At 41.1% G+C, this 19,841-nt stretch overlaps 1 protein-coding gene across 3 annotated transcripts in view; it reads right to left on the bottom strand.

Annotated features, from left to right (window-relative positions):
* The window catches only part of UNC13C (unc-13 homolog C), a 908,495-nt gene that overhangs the window by 650,140 nt on the left and 238,514 nt on the right, over positions 1–19,841 (bottom strand). For all 3 annotated transcript variants that reach the window (XM_044279668.1, XM_044279669.1, XM_044279667.1), the window contains 2 exons: positions 6,204–6,275; positions 4,392–4,611 (listed from right to left, as the gene is read on the bottom strand). In XM_044279668.1, coding sequence (XP_044135603.1) covers positions 4,392–4,611; positions 6,204–6,275 — 292 coding nt within the window. The remainder of the gene's footprint in view (positions 1–4,391; positions 4,612–6,203; positions 6,276–19,841) is intronic.

The following is a 19,841-nucleotide window of genomic DNA, read 5'->3' as shown; positions in this document are numbered from 1 at the left end:
ATGCTAAATAAAATGGCAATTGAGGGGTTAAAAATAAAACTAATCTTATCAACTTGATCGTGCAGTCAGTATCTTCTTCTTTTTTCTTTCTGCAGGACCTGCAAAAGGACATGCAATGACATTACCACGCTCACCATGTGGTGAGGGGGGGAGACGTCATCGCAGGTCCTGCTAAATGAAGATAGAAGGTCCTGCAGAAAGAAAAGGATAACGGCTGCGCAATCAAGTGGATGAGGTGAGTTTTTTATTTTATTATTTTTAACCTCACAATGGCCATTTTATTTAGCGTTCTGTCTTAAGAATGCTATTATTTTCTGTTATAACCATGCTATAACGGAGTATAATAAAGTAAAGTCTGGGTCCCCATTGACTTTAATGGGGTCCGGGTTGGGGGTTAAGTTCGGATCCCGAACCTAAACTAACCTGAATTTCAGCTGAACCTGGTGAACCCGAACTTCCACAGGTTTTTTTTTTTTTTTTTCCTACAGATTTCTTTGTGATTTTTGGGTTGAGATTTTGTTGACTTTCTCATCCAGAGAAGCTTTTTCCTTAAAGGAAATCGTTATGTAGCTGGCAATGTGCTAATGTCAGCAGAACATAACTGTATGACTTATAGCTCCCTGTCTGCCGCCATTTGCGCTAAATAATGACTTTTATCATATGCAAATGAGCCTAGGTGCTAGTGGGGCGTTGCTGCAGCACCTAGAGGCTCCGTCCTCTCACCATTTGGCAAGCCCTTGTAAAGGTGGTTGACATCCTTGGTCTCCTCCGTGCCCCGCAAATCCTGTGCCGTCCATTTTAGTATTAGGCGCAGTGAGTGAAGGATGGCAGCAGACCTACTATCTTCATTTAGCAGGACCTGCGATGACGTCTCCGCCCGTGGTGATGTCATCGTAGGTCCTTTTGCAGGTCCTGCAGAAAGAAGAAAGAAGAGGATACCGGCTGCACGATGAAATGGATGAGATGAGTTTGGGTATGTTAAGGGTAAATTAGACACCCCGATGCCGCAGATGATTTTTGGGAGGGAAACGTTCCCTCCAGGCAATCATTGCTTAGCTTGCAGAGGACACCACTACCATTACATGCAGCGATGTCCTCCATGACATGTGGAGGAGCGATCTCTATGCCATCGTTCGTCCCCCGCCGGCACTATTGTGATTTTTAAGCATTTGGAGGCAGTATTAGACTGCCAGATGATCGCTAACAAACGTTCATAGGAATGCTCATTAGCGATCATCTGCCAGAAAATCTTGCAGTCTAAAAATACACTCTTTAGTACTGGAAAAGTCTCCTCCTGCTATACAGAAGCCATGAAAATGCTGAGACTGACAAATCTATTATTGTTAGGTGTCTTTATTCTATAGTTTGAAAGCACCATCTTCCTCTATTGTGAACGTAATTTTAGATATTCTTATGTTAATCAGACTGTTTAGATATTTAGCACCAGGTATTTATGTGGTAATGAGCCTGGCTGTTAAGTGTATTCACACAAGACAAAATTAGAACAAAAGTGATTTTTCAGCAGCAGGCATTCTGCTTATGGACGGTTTCCAGTTTCCTACATAGTATGAGGTTTAAAAATAAAATAAAAATGGCAAACTAGGTGAAAACAGAAAGGCCTTATTCAGTGTTTAATCAGTGATTTCTATGAGCTAAGACCAAGTGTGGGTCAAAACAGAACAAGAGCGAATCCATCCATTATACCTTATCTATGTGTAGGCTCCACTCCTAGTATTGGTTCACAATCACCAGGGATTAGAGAAGTGAGCTTTGGATTTACTCAAAATTTTGGAATAATCCTGTATGGAGATCCGTCTCCGTTTAGCATTAAAATGTATGGCCTCCGATGAGGCAAAGTTAGTTATTCCCGAAGACTTTGGTGAAAAACATTCGGTATTTGATATTTAAACTGGAAAAACACTTTAAAACTTAGATCTGAACTTGGGTTCGGTTCTGAGATTCCAGTTTCTAGAGGAGAATACCAGCTTCTAGAGGAGAATACCTCCATAGTACTTTATACACTTGAACATATTATATTGTTGCCATATGATCATCGATAATATAGCAATGTGCCTGGGCCTAATTGAAATTGAACCTTTAAGTTAAAAATATCTCCATTCCTATAGTTCCATCTTGAAGCCAATGTGATTAGAGAGAGAGAGATCGGCTTCATTTTACTTGTCTGCTACACTGAAGAAGGTCCTGTCCTCATCACAGAAAGTGAGTTACAGCTACCAGAACGTATTATCGGCTGTTATATATAAAGATTTACTTTATCTGTCTTAGTTATCTGCTTATCTTTCATAAATCTTCACTTTCCTGGGACCAATTAATATTGTAACATGGGGTCCACTGAATATATGCTGTGAAGATACGAAATGTGGTCAGAAACTTGTAAATAACTCATGAAAGAATAAAGTTACGTTAAAACCAAGCACACCATTGTTTTTCTTGTGAAATTCCCAATAAGTTTGATGTGTCACATGACCCTCTTCCTATTGAAAAAACAAAAGTTGGATTCAAAATGTCCAACTTCAAAATGGCCGCCAGGGTCACCACCCATCTTGAAAAGTTTCCCCCCTCACATATACTAATGTGCCACAAACAGGAAGTTAATATCACCAACCATTCCCATTTTATTAAGGTGTATCCTTATAAATGGCCCACCCTGTATAATAAAGCCATACAACTATCCAGATGAGCACTCCTAGCAAATGACAAATTAGTGGCACCATATCTAGATATAGAGAGAACCCTATTGGGAATACATAGACATGCTATAATGTGGTCGCAGGAAGTCCCGCTCTCTTTCTGCCCAAAGATGTGCACACTGACTAAAAGTATGCTCACTAGTTATCGCAATTCCCCAATAGCTCCCCTAAAGAGAAGTAAAGTGTCAAAAATAGCCCCACTTAGTGTGCTACCTTACCTCTTTAACAAGATGGGAGGGGGAGATAAAAGTTGGTGGCACTCTTTGGAGAAAACTAGAATAGGGAGGTGACAGAGGCCAGTCATATACTATCTCTGGAAAACATTTACAACAAACTAGGAAGAGATCCTCCTACTCAAATAAAAATGTGGGACTTTAAGAAAATATGCAGGAAATATGAAAAGGCTTATGACTCTACGTTTTCGGAGCCCACATGGTTAGAAAATTTTACTATTCTCCCTTCACCTCTGAAAAAAATCACTTTCAGTTACTTGCAACAATTTACTGAACATGTCCAGTATCTCCAAACCATATTATATACGTCAATGGGAAAAAGATTTGGGGAGGAGTTTCTCTGACACTGAATCTTCATACATTCTATCTCATGCAACAGGGTTCTCCACATGTGTCCCCTATCAGAAAAACTCTTATAAAACAATTACCAGATGGTATAAGACACCAGTTTATCTGTATTCAATAGGATTATCTCCCACTGATCAATGTTGGAGATGCCATTCAGATGTTGGATCCATGATACACATCTGGTGGTCCTGCCCCCTGATAACACAATTTTGGAAAGATGTTCAGAGTTCCATCAACTCAATATGCTCCACCTATATAAAACTCACCCTCGAGTTGGTACTGCTGTGGATCCCGGCTCCCAAAGTTTTTCCCAATACCTTTTCGTATATATATATATATATATATATATATTTATATATTAGTTTGTCGATTCAATAATGAATTTTCTTAAAAGTGCAGCTGTATTCATTCTAATGAGATATATTCCCTGCAGTACAATGGCTATGCTTCACTGAGAGATCAATACTGTTGAGTATACACATTGCCTTGCTCATAACAGCAAATTCTTGGGAATCTGACATCTGTAGAGTATTCAACACAACAGAACTTTTCATCCTAGGAGTGGCATTACTTATTAAAATAGAAAAAAAATCATTAAAGAGCCTCTGTCAGCTGTGAGACTTGTCATCTTTATGCCATGCTGTATCTCCTGGTACTAGTTCAGTGCAGCAGGAGATACATTGATAAAGTTCTGAGACCTGGAGATATAGTGCAGCACAGATGACAGGTCTCAGCACATGGAGAACAGCAGGAGAAGACAGAACAAAGACTTATACCAGGAGAGCAGGCACAGGCACAAGAAGACATGGGTATACTTGAAGTCTAGCACTGTTAATCCAGGGGAAGAAGGGAGGGACTGAAGATGAAGAGGTGTAACAGATTGGTGCTCCAATGGCTTTGGTCAGCCCCTGGGTGCTCCAGTTAAGTCATATAAGCATATAAATAAAAATGTTTTTCTCAACAATGGGGACAACATAAAGGTATAATTTTTATCAGCATGATCAAATCTACCAGGCTGTATGCCAGGTTTAATAGAGTTGACAGAGACAGAGGCCTATTTAACATAAAAAAAATATCTATACTGATTGAAAGCACTCACGTTGCAGGCAGTCAGCATTAAGGAGGTCTTGACATTTTTCATGACACTTGACGCCACATTCTGTACACCTCATGCCCTGTCTTGCTATTCCCCAAAGAAGACCTTCGCACTCATAGCAGTATGTTGGTGTTGTCGCGGTCCATACTTCAAAATTGTGTGGAGTGGTAGATGAAATTGGGTAAATCAGAGCTTGCAATGTCTTCTTGAAAACATGAACTTTCTATTAATTAAAACATAGGAATGGTTAAAGTATAAAATGGTTTTGGGATATTTCACAAATATTATACAGTTGGCTATACTGATAGATATCAATTAAAGCCCTACCAATAATCATGCATCATAGGCAGAGTCATGATAGGATAAAAATAATATTTAAGGTAGAATGTGGCACTCGTGTCATATATGTTTGAGAGCTCTAGTTGTGTGGTCCCAACCCTGTTAGACAATAAAATAAACGTAGGCTCGCCTTTGGTTTTGTTTAAAGTATTGCGCTGATTTTTATTTGGTTTTCATATGCAAGGCAACTTGTCGTGTACATGTGACGTTTTGGTCCTATCCAGACCTTTTTCAAATACTAGTCGCCATTGGAAGAAGAGAAGATGGAATAGTGGTTTGAGGAAAGTAAAATGGCACCTCAGGAGATTATATGATGACATTTCACCTTCCTCCCAGTATTCTCTCTTCTTTTCTTCCAATGGCAACTAGTGTTTGAAAAAGGTCTGTATAGGACTGAAACGTCACATGTACATGACAAGTTGCCTTGCATATGAAAACAAAATAAAAATCAACACAATACTTTAAACAAAAGTTTATTTTATAGGATAAAAATAATATTCATCACTACTATTATGGCAGATTGCTTCTATATAAAGATAGATTGTAAAAGTGAAAAAGTTAAATTTTTCTGCCTTCAGAACTGTAAAGAAAGATATTGCCATTTATTTCAAATACACAACCGTCTAGTGGCTTTACACATTCGAAAATGAATGCAGACAAGGAAGCCCTGAAGCATCAAAATGGGACTTGCACTGGATCACTGAGGTATTACTTTTTTTTTACATTTTTAAGCCAACCTTTGTTTTAAATATTTGGTCAGGTAGCACATTTAAAGGGGTTGTACCAAATTTGCTTTAACAGAGCTTGGCTGCAATAACAAAAACATGGACAGTTATAACAGTTTCTGTAAGAAATAACCTTTTTGTTTTCTAATTTGGTACAACCCGTTTAAAGGGTCTTTCCACTTTGGTTAAAATAATTTTGCTAGAAGCATCTCACAATAATAAGCTCATCAAAGATTATCCAACCTCTGGTACCCCTAGTAATTAGCTAAAGGCTCTCAGAGACCCAGCAGCAAATATAGAGTTCCACTGTAGTGACACCATATAAGCAGTGACATTTCTCATTGTGTTTGGTCCTTCAGAGGGACTATTCGTTGCCACTTTTCGCTTTTCTCAGTCGATAAATGTTCTGAAATGCAGAACACATCTCAGAAATGCCTCAATGGAGGTAGAAATAGGGTTTGTAAACCAACCAGTTTAACAGTGAAAAAAATGTAAAATATATAAAGGGGTGTTCACATATGTACAGAATCTGACAAAAGTTTCAAGATGCAAGACCTGATCCCATGGATCATTTCTTCTGCCATCCAGCACATCAGTTTTTACATCAGATATCTCCCAGCAACAGATGAACCAGTGCCCAAAATGCACCAAAACAAATGGCCAAACCCAACTGATGTGGATGTGATGTATGGTATGTGAACTCACCCTCACACATTTCCAATATGCTACAAGCTACTGTCTTATAACTCACCAGTTCCTCATTGTTCACAGAGGTTCGGATAACCATTGCAAGAGAAATTCCAGCTTTCCGTGCTGCCAGTGTCTGTATGAATATAGAAGAATTTTACTGTATCATTATCATGAAAGTAACTTTAGGTATGATATACCATGTACAGTGGTAGAGAACAGTGAATACTGTAGGCCTTCCATATAGTTTAGTATTCTTACAAACACACAATGCCTGAGGTACAATAGAGACAGGAGCTATTTTGATATCTTTCATATATGAGATACTCAACAAGCCAATAAAAAGGAATCATACAACTACAATACTTTTGCATGATACACAGAGGGGGAAAGAGGCAAAGCAGGGTGGAGTGTCTAAGTCCTTTTGAACGGGATGTCTTATAAAATATTCTACATTTTGCAAACCATCACCTGGATCTAAATACACTGCCTGTCCAAAAAAAAATCACCACCAAAAAAAAGTCACACACTCTAATATTTTGTTGGACCGCCTTTACCTTTGATTATGGAACCCATTTGCTGTGAAATTGTTTCGATAAGCTTATGCAATGTCACAAGATTTATTTCCATCCACTGTTGCATACATTTTTCACCAAGATCGTGCATTGATGATGGTAGAGTCTGACCGCTGTGCAAGGCCTTCTCCTGCACATCCCAAAGATTCTCAATGGGGTTAAGGTCCGGACTCTGTGGTGGCCAATCCATGTGTGAAAATGACGTCTTATGCTCCCTGAACCACTCTTTCACAATTTGAGCCCAGTGAATCCTGGCATTGTCATCTTGGAATATGCCCGTGCCATCAGGGAAGAAAAAAATCCATTGATGGAATAACCTGGTCATTCAGTATGTTCAGGTATTCAGCTGACCTCATTCTTGGAGCACATACTGTTGAACCTAGACCTGACCAACTGCATCTACCCCAGATCATAGCACTGCCCCCTCAGCCTTGTACAGTAGGCACTAGGCATGATGGGTGCATCACTTCATCTGCCTCTCTTGTTACCATGATGTGCCCATCAATCTGGAACAGGGTAAATCTTGACTCATTAGACCACATGACCTTCTTCCATTGCTCCAGAGTTCAATCTTTATGCTCCCTAGCAAATTGAAGCCTTTTTTTCTGGTTTGTCTCACTGATTAGTGGTTTTCTTACAGCTAAACAGTTGTTCAGTCCCAAACCCTTTAGTTCCCTTCGCATTGTGCGCATGGAAAAGCTCTTACTTTCACTATTAAACATAGCCCTGAGTTCTACTGTTGTTTTTCTTCAATTTGATTTCACCAAACGCTGAAAAGATCACCGATCACGATCATTCAGGATTTGTTTCACACCACATTTCTTCCTCGAATACGATGGGTCCCCACTATCCTTCTAGTTTTTAATAATGCGCTGGACAGTTCTTAACCCAATTTTAGTAGTTTCTGCAATCTCCTTAGATGTTTTCTCTGCTTGATGCATGCCAATGATTTGACCCTTCTCAAACAGACTAACATCTTTTTCCCAAACACGAGATGTGTCTTTCGACATGGTTGTTTAAGAAATGAGAAGCAACTCATTGCACCAGTTGGCGTTAAATAACTTGTTGCCAGCTGAAAGATAATCGCCCAGGCAGTAATTATCCAATAGGAGGCTCATAACTATTTGATTTGTCAAATCCAGGTGGCAATTTTTTTTTGGGACAGGCATGGTACTTTTGCAACTGTGTGTAATTGAAATGTAATATGGCCACTGAGTTATTCAATTAACTGTATCAGTATAGTGCCACCTGCTATTTGTTCTTTTCCTTATTTCCTACTCATTCACCTCACTGAGGTAGTCGCACTCTCTCTGTTTAAATCTTCTGTCACCAGCCATATCTTCTGTATGAAGCTGTGGAAATTACAGGGAAAGAGTTGCAGCAGAAAAGGACACTCCCCCCAAGAGAGGACCTACCCTGAGAAAGGCCATGCGTCATGAGCTGCCAGCCTGAAAATAATCTATTATCACAACTTGGTTTCTGTTCATAACAATAGTTAATACATCAGTTTATGTAACTGTTATGATCAGACACCAAGTCCTGATAATGGACCAACATGTCAGATAGGGAAACCATAGCAATTAAGACAGGGTGATATATGGCCAGAGCTTTGCGGTGGAACAGAACCGTTCAAAGAAACTCATAAATTAAGACAAATAGATGATTAAATAATTATGATTACATTATTTCTAGGATTTGTATTTTATGACTGAGGTTTCCCAGAGCACATTACTGTAGGCTTATCTTTATTATTTGGAGAGTATGTAGCACCTTATGTAAACTGATGTATTTAACTGATCAGAAACTAAGTCGTGATAGTGGACCAATAAGGCCGATAGGGAAACCATAGCACCGAAAAGCAGAGCAAATAGAACAATTATTGGGGAGATCTCTGGATCCTTGTGAGGTATAGGGCTGGTTCTAGCTTTGTTAGAAAGAGATTGCCATGTACTACATGATGTCTGATGAAAATTTGATTTACTTTTATACTATCATTGACTTATAATACGAACTCGTGGCTATCTCAAATTTGGCATCTTTCAAGGCTGGGGTATTCTGAATTAAATTGATATTCCTGTATAGATATTATATATTTGATAGCTCACGTGTCTTTAGTTCTATCAAATGCACTTAGTTTATCTGCCCTAAAGGGGTTATGGTATACATGTTTTACTGTGTCATTTGGAATGGCATAGTACAGAAAACTGTGCTATTCCATAAGGCTGAAAAAATATACTGACGTATACCAGCCTGATGGAGTGCATTTTTGGCCTTTGATGGGTGAATGAGACCTGTGGGTACATTTTTTGTATATGCTTGGAGTTTTCCACAAGTACAGGTGAATTTTAAAAACTTTGTAATATGTCTCATCAGAGAACTATGCCTTTTTAATCTTTTTAATCTCTTACCAGACTCCTCTCCTACTCCCCCTCACAGCATATGCTGTGAAGATACGAGATGTGCAGCACCTGAAACTACGGATACTGGAAGCCTGTGCTAGCATTTCTCCTGCGGTGTTGCTATCAGTGTGTGAAGAGTGGGAGAAGAGGGTTGCATTGACAATCCAACACAATGGGCAGCACATTGAACACATTTTATAAGTGGTCAGAAACTTGTAAATAACTCATGAAAGAATAAAGTTATGTTAAAACCAAGCACACCATTGTTTTTCTTGTGAAATTCCCAATGAGTTTGACGTGTCACATGACCCTCTTCCTATTGAAAAAACAAAAGTTGGATTCAAAATGTCCGACTTCAAAATGGCCGCCATGGTCACCACCCATCTTGAAAAGTTTCCCCCCTCACATATACTAATGTGCCACAAACAGGAAGTTAATATCACCAACCATTCCCATTTTATTAAGGTGTATCCATATAAATGGCCCACCCTGTATAATAAAGCCATACAACTATCCAGATGGGCACTCCTAGCAAATGACAAATTAGTGGCACCATATCTAGATATAGAGAGAACCCTATTGGGAATACATAGACATGCTATAATGTGGTCGCAGGAAGTCCCGCTCTCCTTCTGCCCAAAGATGTGCACACTGACTAAAAGTATGCTCACTAGTTATCGCAATTCCCCAATAGCTCCCCTAAAGAAAAGTAAAGTGTCAAAAATAGCCCCACTTAGTGTGCTACCTTACCTCTTTAACAAGATGGGAGGGGGAGATAAAAGTTGGTGGCACTCTTTTGGAAATACTAGAATAAGGAGGTGACAGAGGCCAGTCATATACTATCTGGAAAACATTTACAACAAACTAGGAAGAGATCCTCCTACTCAACTACAAATGTGGGACTTTAAGAAAATATGCAGGAAATATGAAAAGGCTTATGACTCTACGTTTTCGGAGCCCACATGGTTAGAAAATTTTACTATTCTCCCTTCACCTCTGAAAAAATCACTTTCAGTTAGGCCTCATGCACACGACCGTTGTGTGCATCCGTGGCCGTTGTGCCGTTTTCCGTTTTTTTTTTGCGGACCCATTGACTTTCAATGGGTCCGTGGAAAAATCGGAAACTGCACCGTTTGGCAGCCGCATCCGTGATCCGTTTTTCCTGGCCGTGAAAAAAATATGACCTGTCCTATTTTTTTCACGGCCAACGGTTCACGGACCCATTCAAGTCAATGGGTCCGTGAAAATCACGGATGCACACAAGATTGTCATCCGTGTCCGTGATCCGTGTCCGTGATCCGTGTCCGTTTTTTCCTATCATTTCAATGGCAAACTTGACTTAGATTTTTTTTTTCATTTTTCATGTCCGTGGATCCTCCAAAAAACAAGGAAGACCCACGGACGAAAAAACGGTCACGGATCACGGACCAACGGAACCCCGTTTTGCGGACAGTGAAAAAATACTGTCGTGTGCATGAGGCCTTACTTACAACAATTTACTGAACATGTCCAGTATCTCCAAACCATATTATATACGTCAATGGGAAAACAATTTTGGGAGGAGTTTCTCTGACACTGAATCTTCATACATTCTATCTCATGCAACAGGGTTTTCCACATGTGTCCGCTATCAGAAAAACTCTTATAAAACAATTACCAGATGGTATAAGACACCAGTTTAGATGTCTTCAATAGGATTATCTCCCACTGATCAATGTTGGAGCTGTCATTCAGATGTTGGATCCATGATACACATCTGGTGGTCCTGCCCCCTGATAACACAATTTTGGAAAGATGTTGAGAGTTACATCAACTCAATATGCTCCACCTATATAAAACTTACCCCCGAGTTGGTACTGCTGTGGACCCCGGCTCCCAATTTTTAACCTTCGAAAGAAAATCTTTCTACACACATGATTGCGACCGCAAAATTGCTTAATACAACTAGATGGAGGGACACCACCCCTCCAGACTTAAAAATGTGGTTCAACAAGATGCATCAGCTTCATAGAATGGTGGAGTTGGTAGTTTGGATCCATGGCAATAGACTTAAGTATATAAAGTTGTGGTACCCTTGGAAAAGGGCGCAAACAGTGAGGGATTCAGAGGTTCTACAGTCGTGGCCAAAAGTTTTGAGAATGACACAAATATTAGTTTTCACAAAGCTTGCTGCTAAACTGCTTTTAGATTTTTGTTTCAGTTGTTTCTGTGATTTAGTGAAATATAATTACACACACTTCATACGTTTCAAAGGCTTTTATCGACAATTACATGACATTTATGCAAAGAGTCAGTATTTGCAGTGTTGGCCCTTCTTTTTCAGGACCTCTGCAATTCGACTGGGCATGCTCTCAATCAACTTCTGGGCCAATTCCTGACTGATAGCAACCCATTCTTTCATACTCACTTCTTGGAGTTTGTCAGAATTAGTGGTTTTTTGTTTGTCCACCTGCCTCTTGAGTTCTCAATGGGATTAAGTTCTCAATGGGATTAAGATCTGGGGAGTTTCCAATGGGATTAAGATCTAAGGAGTTTCCAGGCCATGGACCCAAAATGTCAACGTTTTGGTCCCCGAGCCACTTAGTTTTCACTTTTGCCTTATGGCACGGTGCTCCATCATGCTGGAAAATGCATTGTTCTTCACCAAACTGTTGTTGGATTGTTGGAAGAAGTTGCTGTTGGAGGTTGTTTTGGTACCATTCTTTATTCATGGCTGTGTTTTTGGGCAAAATTGTGAGTGAGCCCACTCCCTTGGATGAGAAGCAACCCCACACATGAATGGTCTCAGGATGCTTTACTGTTGGCATGACACAGGACTGATGGTAGCGCTCACCTTTTCTTCTCCGGACAAGCCTTTTTCCTGATGCCCCAAATAATCGGAAAGAGGCTTCATCTGAGAATATGACTTTGCCCCAGTCCTCAGCAGTCCATTCACCATATTTTCTGCAGAAGATCAATCTGTCCCTGATGGGTTTTTTTGGAGAGAAGTGGCTTATTTGCTGCCCTTCTTGACACCAGGCCATCTTCCAAAAGTCTTTGCCTCACTGTTCATGCAGATGCGCTCACACCTGCCTGCTGCCATTCCTGAGCAAGCTTTGCACTGGTGGCACACCGATCCCACAGCTGAATCCTCTTTAGGAGACAATCCTTGCGCTTGCTGGACTTTCTTGTATGCCCTGAAGCCTTCTTAACAAGAATTGAATCTCTTTCCTTGAAGTTCTTGATGATCCTATAGATTGTTGATTAAGGCGCAATCTTAGTAGCCACAATATCCTTGCCTGTGAAGCCATTTTTATGCAATGCAATGATGGCTGCACTTGTTTCTTTGCAGGTCACCATGGTTAACAATGGAAGAACAATGATTTCAAGCACCTGACCTTTTAAAAGGTCAAGTCTGCCATTTTAACCCAATCAGCCTGACATAATGATCTCCAGCCTTGTGCTCGTCAACATTCTCACCTGAGTTAACAAGACCATTACTGAAATGATCTCAGCAGGTCCTTTAATGACAGCAATGAAATGCAGTGGAAAAGTTTTTTTCGGATTAAGTTAATTTTCATGGCAAAGAAGGACTGTGCAATTCACCTGATCACTCTTCATAACATTCTGGAGTATATGCAAATTTCTATTATAAAAACTTAAGCAGCAACTTTTCCAATTTCCAATATTTATGTAATTCTCAAAACTTTTGGCCACGACTGTAGATCGGGTAGTAGTTTGAATGTGTAGTTTGATTCTTAGTTTGATTCTTATTGAATCTTCTGTTAGGACATGGGTCCATAGCAAGATACAATATATTTTTCCCATTCTGGAAATAGTCTGGGGAACCTGTTCGTCATCACAATTTATGGGAAAGCTATACTAACATTCATATGTTCATAATAACATTTACCTTGTTAACCTAATCTTAACAATTAACCCTTGGAGGGTTTTTGACTCTCCAGCTGCCAAAAAGCCTTTTCCTTTCTTATTCTTTTCCTTTTTTCTTTCTTGTTTACCCATGTCGTTTAACCTGTATATTGATTGTGTAATACGATTGAAAAGCGCTTATGTTCATATACAGTTATGCATTGTATTTTGCAATATTGTCCATTTACTGTACTACATATGTCATGAGCAGTTATGTCAACTTTTATTTGAAATAATTGAAATAATAAAAAGAGATTGACCAAAAACATAAGGCTGGGGCAGACAGCATACACACACATGAAAGTAGTGACGGCCGTTTCGCGTTCGCACGGACAGTGGCCTGAGGAAGCGCCTGAGCGCGAAACGGCCATCGCTACTTTCATGTGTGTGTAAACTGTCTGCCCTAGCCTTATGTTTTTGATATCTATGGAGGAATAAAGGACTTCAATCAGTTACAGTGGTGAGTGCCACCTGCTATACTTCCTTTCTTACATATGAATGCTATTTTAAGCTACAGCACCGCAACACTGTGTGACACGTATGTACGGTAATGCCGAGATCTGGTTGGTTATTCGGGATATGAGTTGTGCTGCCCAGCTTTCGTCTTGTTTCTACATATCACTTCTCAGATCTGTCTTAAGTGAAGATGACTACCTGCTCACAGAAAGATTAGATTACATAGAATTATGAGGAGAGTGCAGGGGAAGGAGAAGAAGGAAGGGGTTTATGCACATAGATAGGGGCAGAGAGCCTGACAGACTGCAGCTGGCTTGTACGTAGTTTACATTATTATTTAACTACTGGATTTACATATAATCTGCTTAGTTCTGCGGTGTATTGTCCTTCATTACTCATGCTGCTTCTAGGGGTGAGCCATAAGGAGTTAGGTCTCTTTCACACATCTGTGTCCATGATGACATTTGTGGCGAGGTGGTCAGTGGTTCATCTGTGAAGAGCAAGTGCTCCCTTGCTTAACCACTTCCCATCTGGGCTATTTGCCCCCTTCCTGACCAGGCCTAATTTTGCAAAACTGACATATCTCACTTTATGTGGTAATAACTTTGGAATTATTATTTATCCAAGTCATTCAGAGATTGTTTTCTCGTGACACATTGTACTTCATGATAGTCATAAATTTGAGTCAAAATATTTCACCTTTATTTATGAAAAAATCCCAAATTTACCCAAAAATTTGAAAAATTCGCAATTTTCTAAATTTCAATTTCTCTGCTTTTAAAACAGAAAGTGATACCTCATAAAATATTTATTACTTAACATTCCCCATATGTCTACTTTATGTTGGCATCATTTTGGAAATGTCATTTTATTTTTTTAGGACGTTAGAAGGCTTAGAAGTTTAGAAGCAATTCTTCAAATTTTTAAGAAAATTGCCAAAACCCACTTTATAAGGACCAGTTCAGGTCTGAAGTCACTTTGTGGGGCCTACATAGTGGATACCCCCATAAATGACCCCAGTTGTAGAAACTACACCCCTCAAGGTATTCAAAACCGATTTTACAAACTTTGTTAACCCTTTATGCGTTCCACAAGAATTAAAGGAAAATGGAGATCAAATTTTTAAATTTCACTTTGTTGGCAGATTTTCCATTTTAATCCAATTTTTTCTTTAACACATCGATGGTTAACAGCCAAACAAAACTCAATATTTATTACCCAGATTCTTCGGTTTACAGAAACACCCCACATGTGGTCATAAACTGCTGTATGGGCACATGGCAGGGCGCAGAAGAAAAGGAACTCCACATGGTTTTTAGATGCCATGTCCTATTTGAAGCCCCCTGATGCACCCTTACAGTAGAAACTCCTAAGAAGTGACCCCATTTTGGAAACTAGGGGATAAGGTGCCAGTTTTATTAGTACTATTTTTGGGTACATATGATTTTTTGATCATTCATTATAACACTTTATGGGGCAAGGTGACCAAAAAATTTGTTGTTTTAGCACAGTTTCTATTTATTTATTATTACAGCGTTCACTTGAGGGGTTCAGTCAAGTGACATTTTTATAGAGCAGATTGTTACGGACGTGGAGATACCTAATATGTATACTTTTTCTCATTTATTAAAGTTTTACACAATAATAGCATTTTTGAAACAAAAAGAAATATGTTTTAATGTGTCCATGTTCTGAGAGCTATAGCTTTTTAATTTTTTGAGAGATTTTCTTATGTAGGGGCTCATTTTTTGCGGGATGAGGTGACGGTTTTATTGGTACCATCTTGTGGGACATACGGGTTTTTGATCACTTGGTGTTGCACCTTTTGTGATGCAAGGAGACAAAAATTGCTTGTTTTGACAGGTTTTTTTTTTTTTTTTACGGTGTTCATCTGAGGGGTTAGCTCATGTGATATTTTTATAGAGCTAAAAAAAAATGTATTCCTTACTTGGGGACTTTTTTTTTTTACATGTTTATTTTATTTTTTCAACCCTTTATTTTTTTTACACTTTTCGTCCCCCATAAGGTCATACAAGACCTCTGGGGGACATTTGCTTCACTTTTTCATTTTTTTTTTCACTGTTGATTTCTCCTGTAACTGGGGCTCACAAAGTAGCACCAGTTACAGAAGAAATGCACCCCCCAGAGAGGCTGTACAGCGTGATTCTGCACTGTACAGCCTCAGAGCAGGGCTGATCGAGGTCTCTGTAAGACCTCACACAGCTCCTGCACTCTCCGGTCCCGGCGGTCACATGACCGCCGGGCCGGAACAGGAAGCGCACAGCGCTTCCTGCTCTGCATACACAGCGCTCGGTGAGCGCTGTGTATGCAGCGATCCGGAAGGCAGGGACACCTGGGAACTGTCCCTGCCTTATCTCTGGGTTGCCCTGCTGTCACTGACAGCGGGCAACCCGATCAGCAGCTGCACGATTAGCTTGCAGCTGCTATTTCTGAAAGGACGTTTTAAAACGTGCTTTCAGAAATAGAGGTCCACCCATAGGACGTTTATATCCTATGGGCGGACGGAAAGTGGTTAAGGGGATTGATGTAATATTACTGTATTTAGGCACTGTGCATCTCAAATGCTGTGTATAGGGATGTGTGGAATAGTATTGGCTTATTATCCAGCCCATATTTCAGTTGCTAGGTGTTGGCTGACTCCACCCTGCTTCTTCCAGTATCCCCAGCAGTCTAAGTCTGGAATGAGTAGGGAGTTGCTGCTCTGAATTGTGAGCCATCTGTATGAGGAAAGTAAGTAAAAAAGCAGCTACTAATGAAAACCCACCTCTGGGGAGAAAACTCAACGAAACAGACTTTACAGCAGCCATTTAAAGGGAGAGTGCAGAGAAATACAATACAGTGAAAGGTAACACTTACAGTTAATATCTATTTTGGACTTCACTGCAGTTTGGTGGGATAAGGAGTTTCAGATACCCTGCCATACCTAAGAGATAGGCTGGCCAGCTGTTAAGCTTTTATTCAAGCAGTAGGAACGGCAGAAATGCTTATTGAATATGATAAAGTAGAGTTGGGCATTGTAGTGCCATATTTGTGAGCAGAGAGAAATAAAAATTTTGAGAGAGAGAAATTGCACCCTTATGCCGGATCTGAGAAGATTGTGAAGGTTATATAGAAAAGAACTCAGAGAGGACATTATACCATCAAATTTCCCTATACACAACCTTGACAACTAGTATATGCTAACTGTAAAGACTGTGCACAATGTGTTCAGTGCCTGTGCAAAATATCCTTTGAACTGACTCAGTAAAGTACAGTGGACTTGTTGCATTGAACTTTGCCTCATCATTGTCTCACACATCTGCGTGGTACCTCAAAATTACCTAGACCAATGGTACTCCACCTCTTCATTTGGTTGCTGCAAAGATTTCCATGAAGAAGTGCTTGGTCTGTGTGTCCTAATTTTTGACCTACGTGTTGTCTGTGCTCCACGGACACTGCTAGGCTGGAAAATTATTTCCAGTGCATCTCCTAGCAATGATCTGTGAAATCCATGGACCAAACCACAGATGGCATCTGTGTTGTGCCTGTGGTTTCATGGACCCATAGACTGTAATGCGTATGAGGAATCCATATTCATGGACAAACTAGAGCATTCTGTGAAAAACCACAGATGTGTGAATACACACATTAAAGTCAATGAGTACATATGCTGTCACCATGATTAACTGATGTGTGAAAGAGGCTTTATTGAACGTTTTTCCAGTTTATTTATGTCTTGTGTATCGGTAGACGATATTCTAGGTACTATGTACCCACTACCTTTGAAAAAACTGAGAATTACAGTGATATTTCAAAGGGAAAAACTGCTAAAAAATATTGGATACCAGCTATATAATGACCAGGAATAGTTATTCTTCATTTTCACCCCATATAGCAGCCTATTCTGAAAAATTATCTGAAACTAGAGTTACCGTATTTTTCTCCCTATAAGACGCACCCCCCCTAAAAGTGGGGGAAAATAGAAGTGCGTCTTATAGGGTGAATGCTGCAGTTTGCCGAATTTTCAAACCGCGATGCCACGCGGCGGGTGTATCAGCTGAGAGGGAGGAGGGGCTGGGGGCCGGCATCTGGTTTTATAATGACACTGGGGCCTGTGCAGTGACTGTATTCTACTACACGGGCCCTGCTCACTGTATATGATCGTATCTGCGCCTGCGCCGCCCACTTTATGACTGAAGCAGGCGGTGTGGGCACATGACGTAGTGACTCACGCTTCCAGTGCCCGTCCTCCCGGCCTGCCTCCTCCCTCCTTTCTGCTACCGAACGCTTGTAAGTACCGTAATACAGGCGCTGATTACCCAGAATTTTTATACATTAACAATGCCTATAATTACAGATACGATTATATACAGTGAGCGGGGCCCGTGTAGTAGAATGCAGTCACTGCACGGGCCCCGCTGTCATTATAAAACCAGATGTGACCCCCACCCCCTGTATTAGGGGTCATTCACACTACAGGGACACTATTATTGAGGGGATCTGTGGATGATACATAGCATAAGATGTTATATATGTGTCATCCACAGATCCCCCCCATAACAGTGTCATCCACAGATCCCCACAACAGTGCCATCCAGAGACCCCAATAAGAGCCATCTAGAGATCCCCATAACAGTGTCACCCACAGATCCCCCATAACAGTGTCACCCACAGATCCCCCATAACAGTGTCACCCACAGATCCCCCATAACAGTGTCACCCACAGATCCCCCATAACAGTGTCCTCAACAGATCCCCCATAATAGTGTCATTCACAGACCACCATTAGTTCAAAACCCACCAAAAGCACACCTTTTGGTTCAAAATATTTGTTTTCTTATTTTCCTCCTCAAAAACCTAGGTGTCACGGCCATGCCCATGACCGTGACTCCTTGACCGCATGCGGTTGCCTGCGGTTTTATATGGGCGTTCAGCCACGGGTGAGGGCCGCTGGTGTGTGGCCTCACTTGTGGTTGCCGCAGGCAACTAGTTTTGGTTGTTGGCAGCAGAGCAGCCTGAGCGTTGCCTAGGCAGCTTGCTGCCTTGGCATGCGGTCTCACCTGACTGCTATTATGTTAGGTGTGTGTGTGGTGTGCACTGTGTTTCATGTATTGTGTGCACTTCCCCTATATGTGTGTTTTCCCTTCTGTGTACTGGAAGGGTTAACTTCCTTCCCAGTGTGTGTGAAGTCACTGGGTGTGGTTGACCGGTGGGTGTGGCCTTTGGGCCTATATAACCTCTCTCTGTGGCAGGGCTCAGTAGGTTGCTGCAGCCTTGCTAGCTGGAGCAGCCTCCTGTGTTTTTCCATCCGCCTGTGAGAGCCACCACTGTGGTCATAAGATTTTATGTATGTTATGCTTATGTCTTTATGTGTGTGTTGTTGGTGGATGTTGTCTGTTGGGATTTTCACATGTGTTTGTGCAGCATACGGTTCTGGATCCCTGTCTGTTTAGGGATCCAGTCAGCAGGGCTGTGGCAGGTTGGTGAACTTCAGTTCGCCTGCCATTTCCGTATTGCTGTTTCTGTCCCCCTTTTCCCAACAGCTTGGCCATTGAGGCTCCTGCTCCTCCGTGTCAAGGAGGAGTAGGTCGTCTTACCCAGCTCCTAGCGCAGGGATCTGCGGAGGGTAAGATAGGGCTCCGAGGTTCCTGCGCATGGGCCCTCCTACCTTAAAGGTCGGCCCATGCAGGTTAGGAGTTAGGGTCAGGGTAGGGATGCTGTAGGAGGTGACCTGCTCCCTATCCTGTGGCCTCATGGCCGAGTAGCCACTCCTACACCTGGCATCTCACGGCTGAGGGTTTCCCCCATCCTCAGCTGTGACACTAGGTGTGTCTTATGGGCAGGTGCGTCTTATAGGGCAAAAAATAGGGTACATTTTGAATGGTCCAACCAACCGTATGCCCAAGATGTACCACATGCATGGCTACACAGTTGCATATTACTGTCCCTGACTCCAATTAAAAAGAAAGGGTATAACTTGTAGAAACTGATCTTTTAAGTACAGTCAGATCTGTGGAAATGTGACATTTCCCAGCAAAATTCATATATTTGGACATAAAGGTCTATGGGCCTGTCAATGTATTTAACCTGCACCACAAACATGGTGTGAAAAGAGCTTAATAGTAGTGTTGATTGAGCATGCTCGCCGGAAAAAACTAATCCGGTTCGAGCATCTCGATGCTCGGCACATGGCAGTATTTGGCCGAATACCGAATGTGCTCGAGCGCAATGCTTGAGTCTCCCCCTTGCACGTTTCTTGGCTGCTACGCAGCCAATAAATGTGCAGGTAAGTACTGCCCTCACTGTAATGCCATAGCCATCTTGGCTACTGGCATTACAGTAATTGGCTGTCCGAAACGCATC

Source organism: Bufo gargarizans, chromosome 2 (assembly GCF_014858855.1).
Source record: "Bufo gargarizans isolate SCDJY-AF-19 chromosome 2, ASM1485885v1, whole genome shotgun sequence".
In the NCBI taxonomy this organism is placed as follows: Eukaryota; Metazoa; Chordata; class Amphibia; order Anura; family Bufonidae; genus Bufo; species Bufo gargarizans.
Note: the sequence above shows the minus strand (reverse complement) of the source record. Positions and strands in the feature narration are given on the sequence as shown.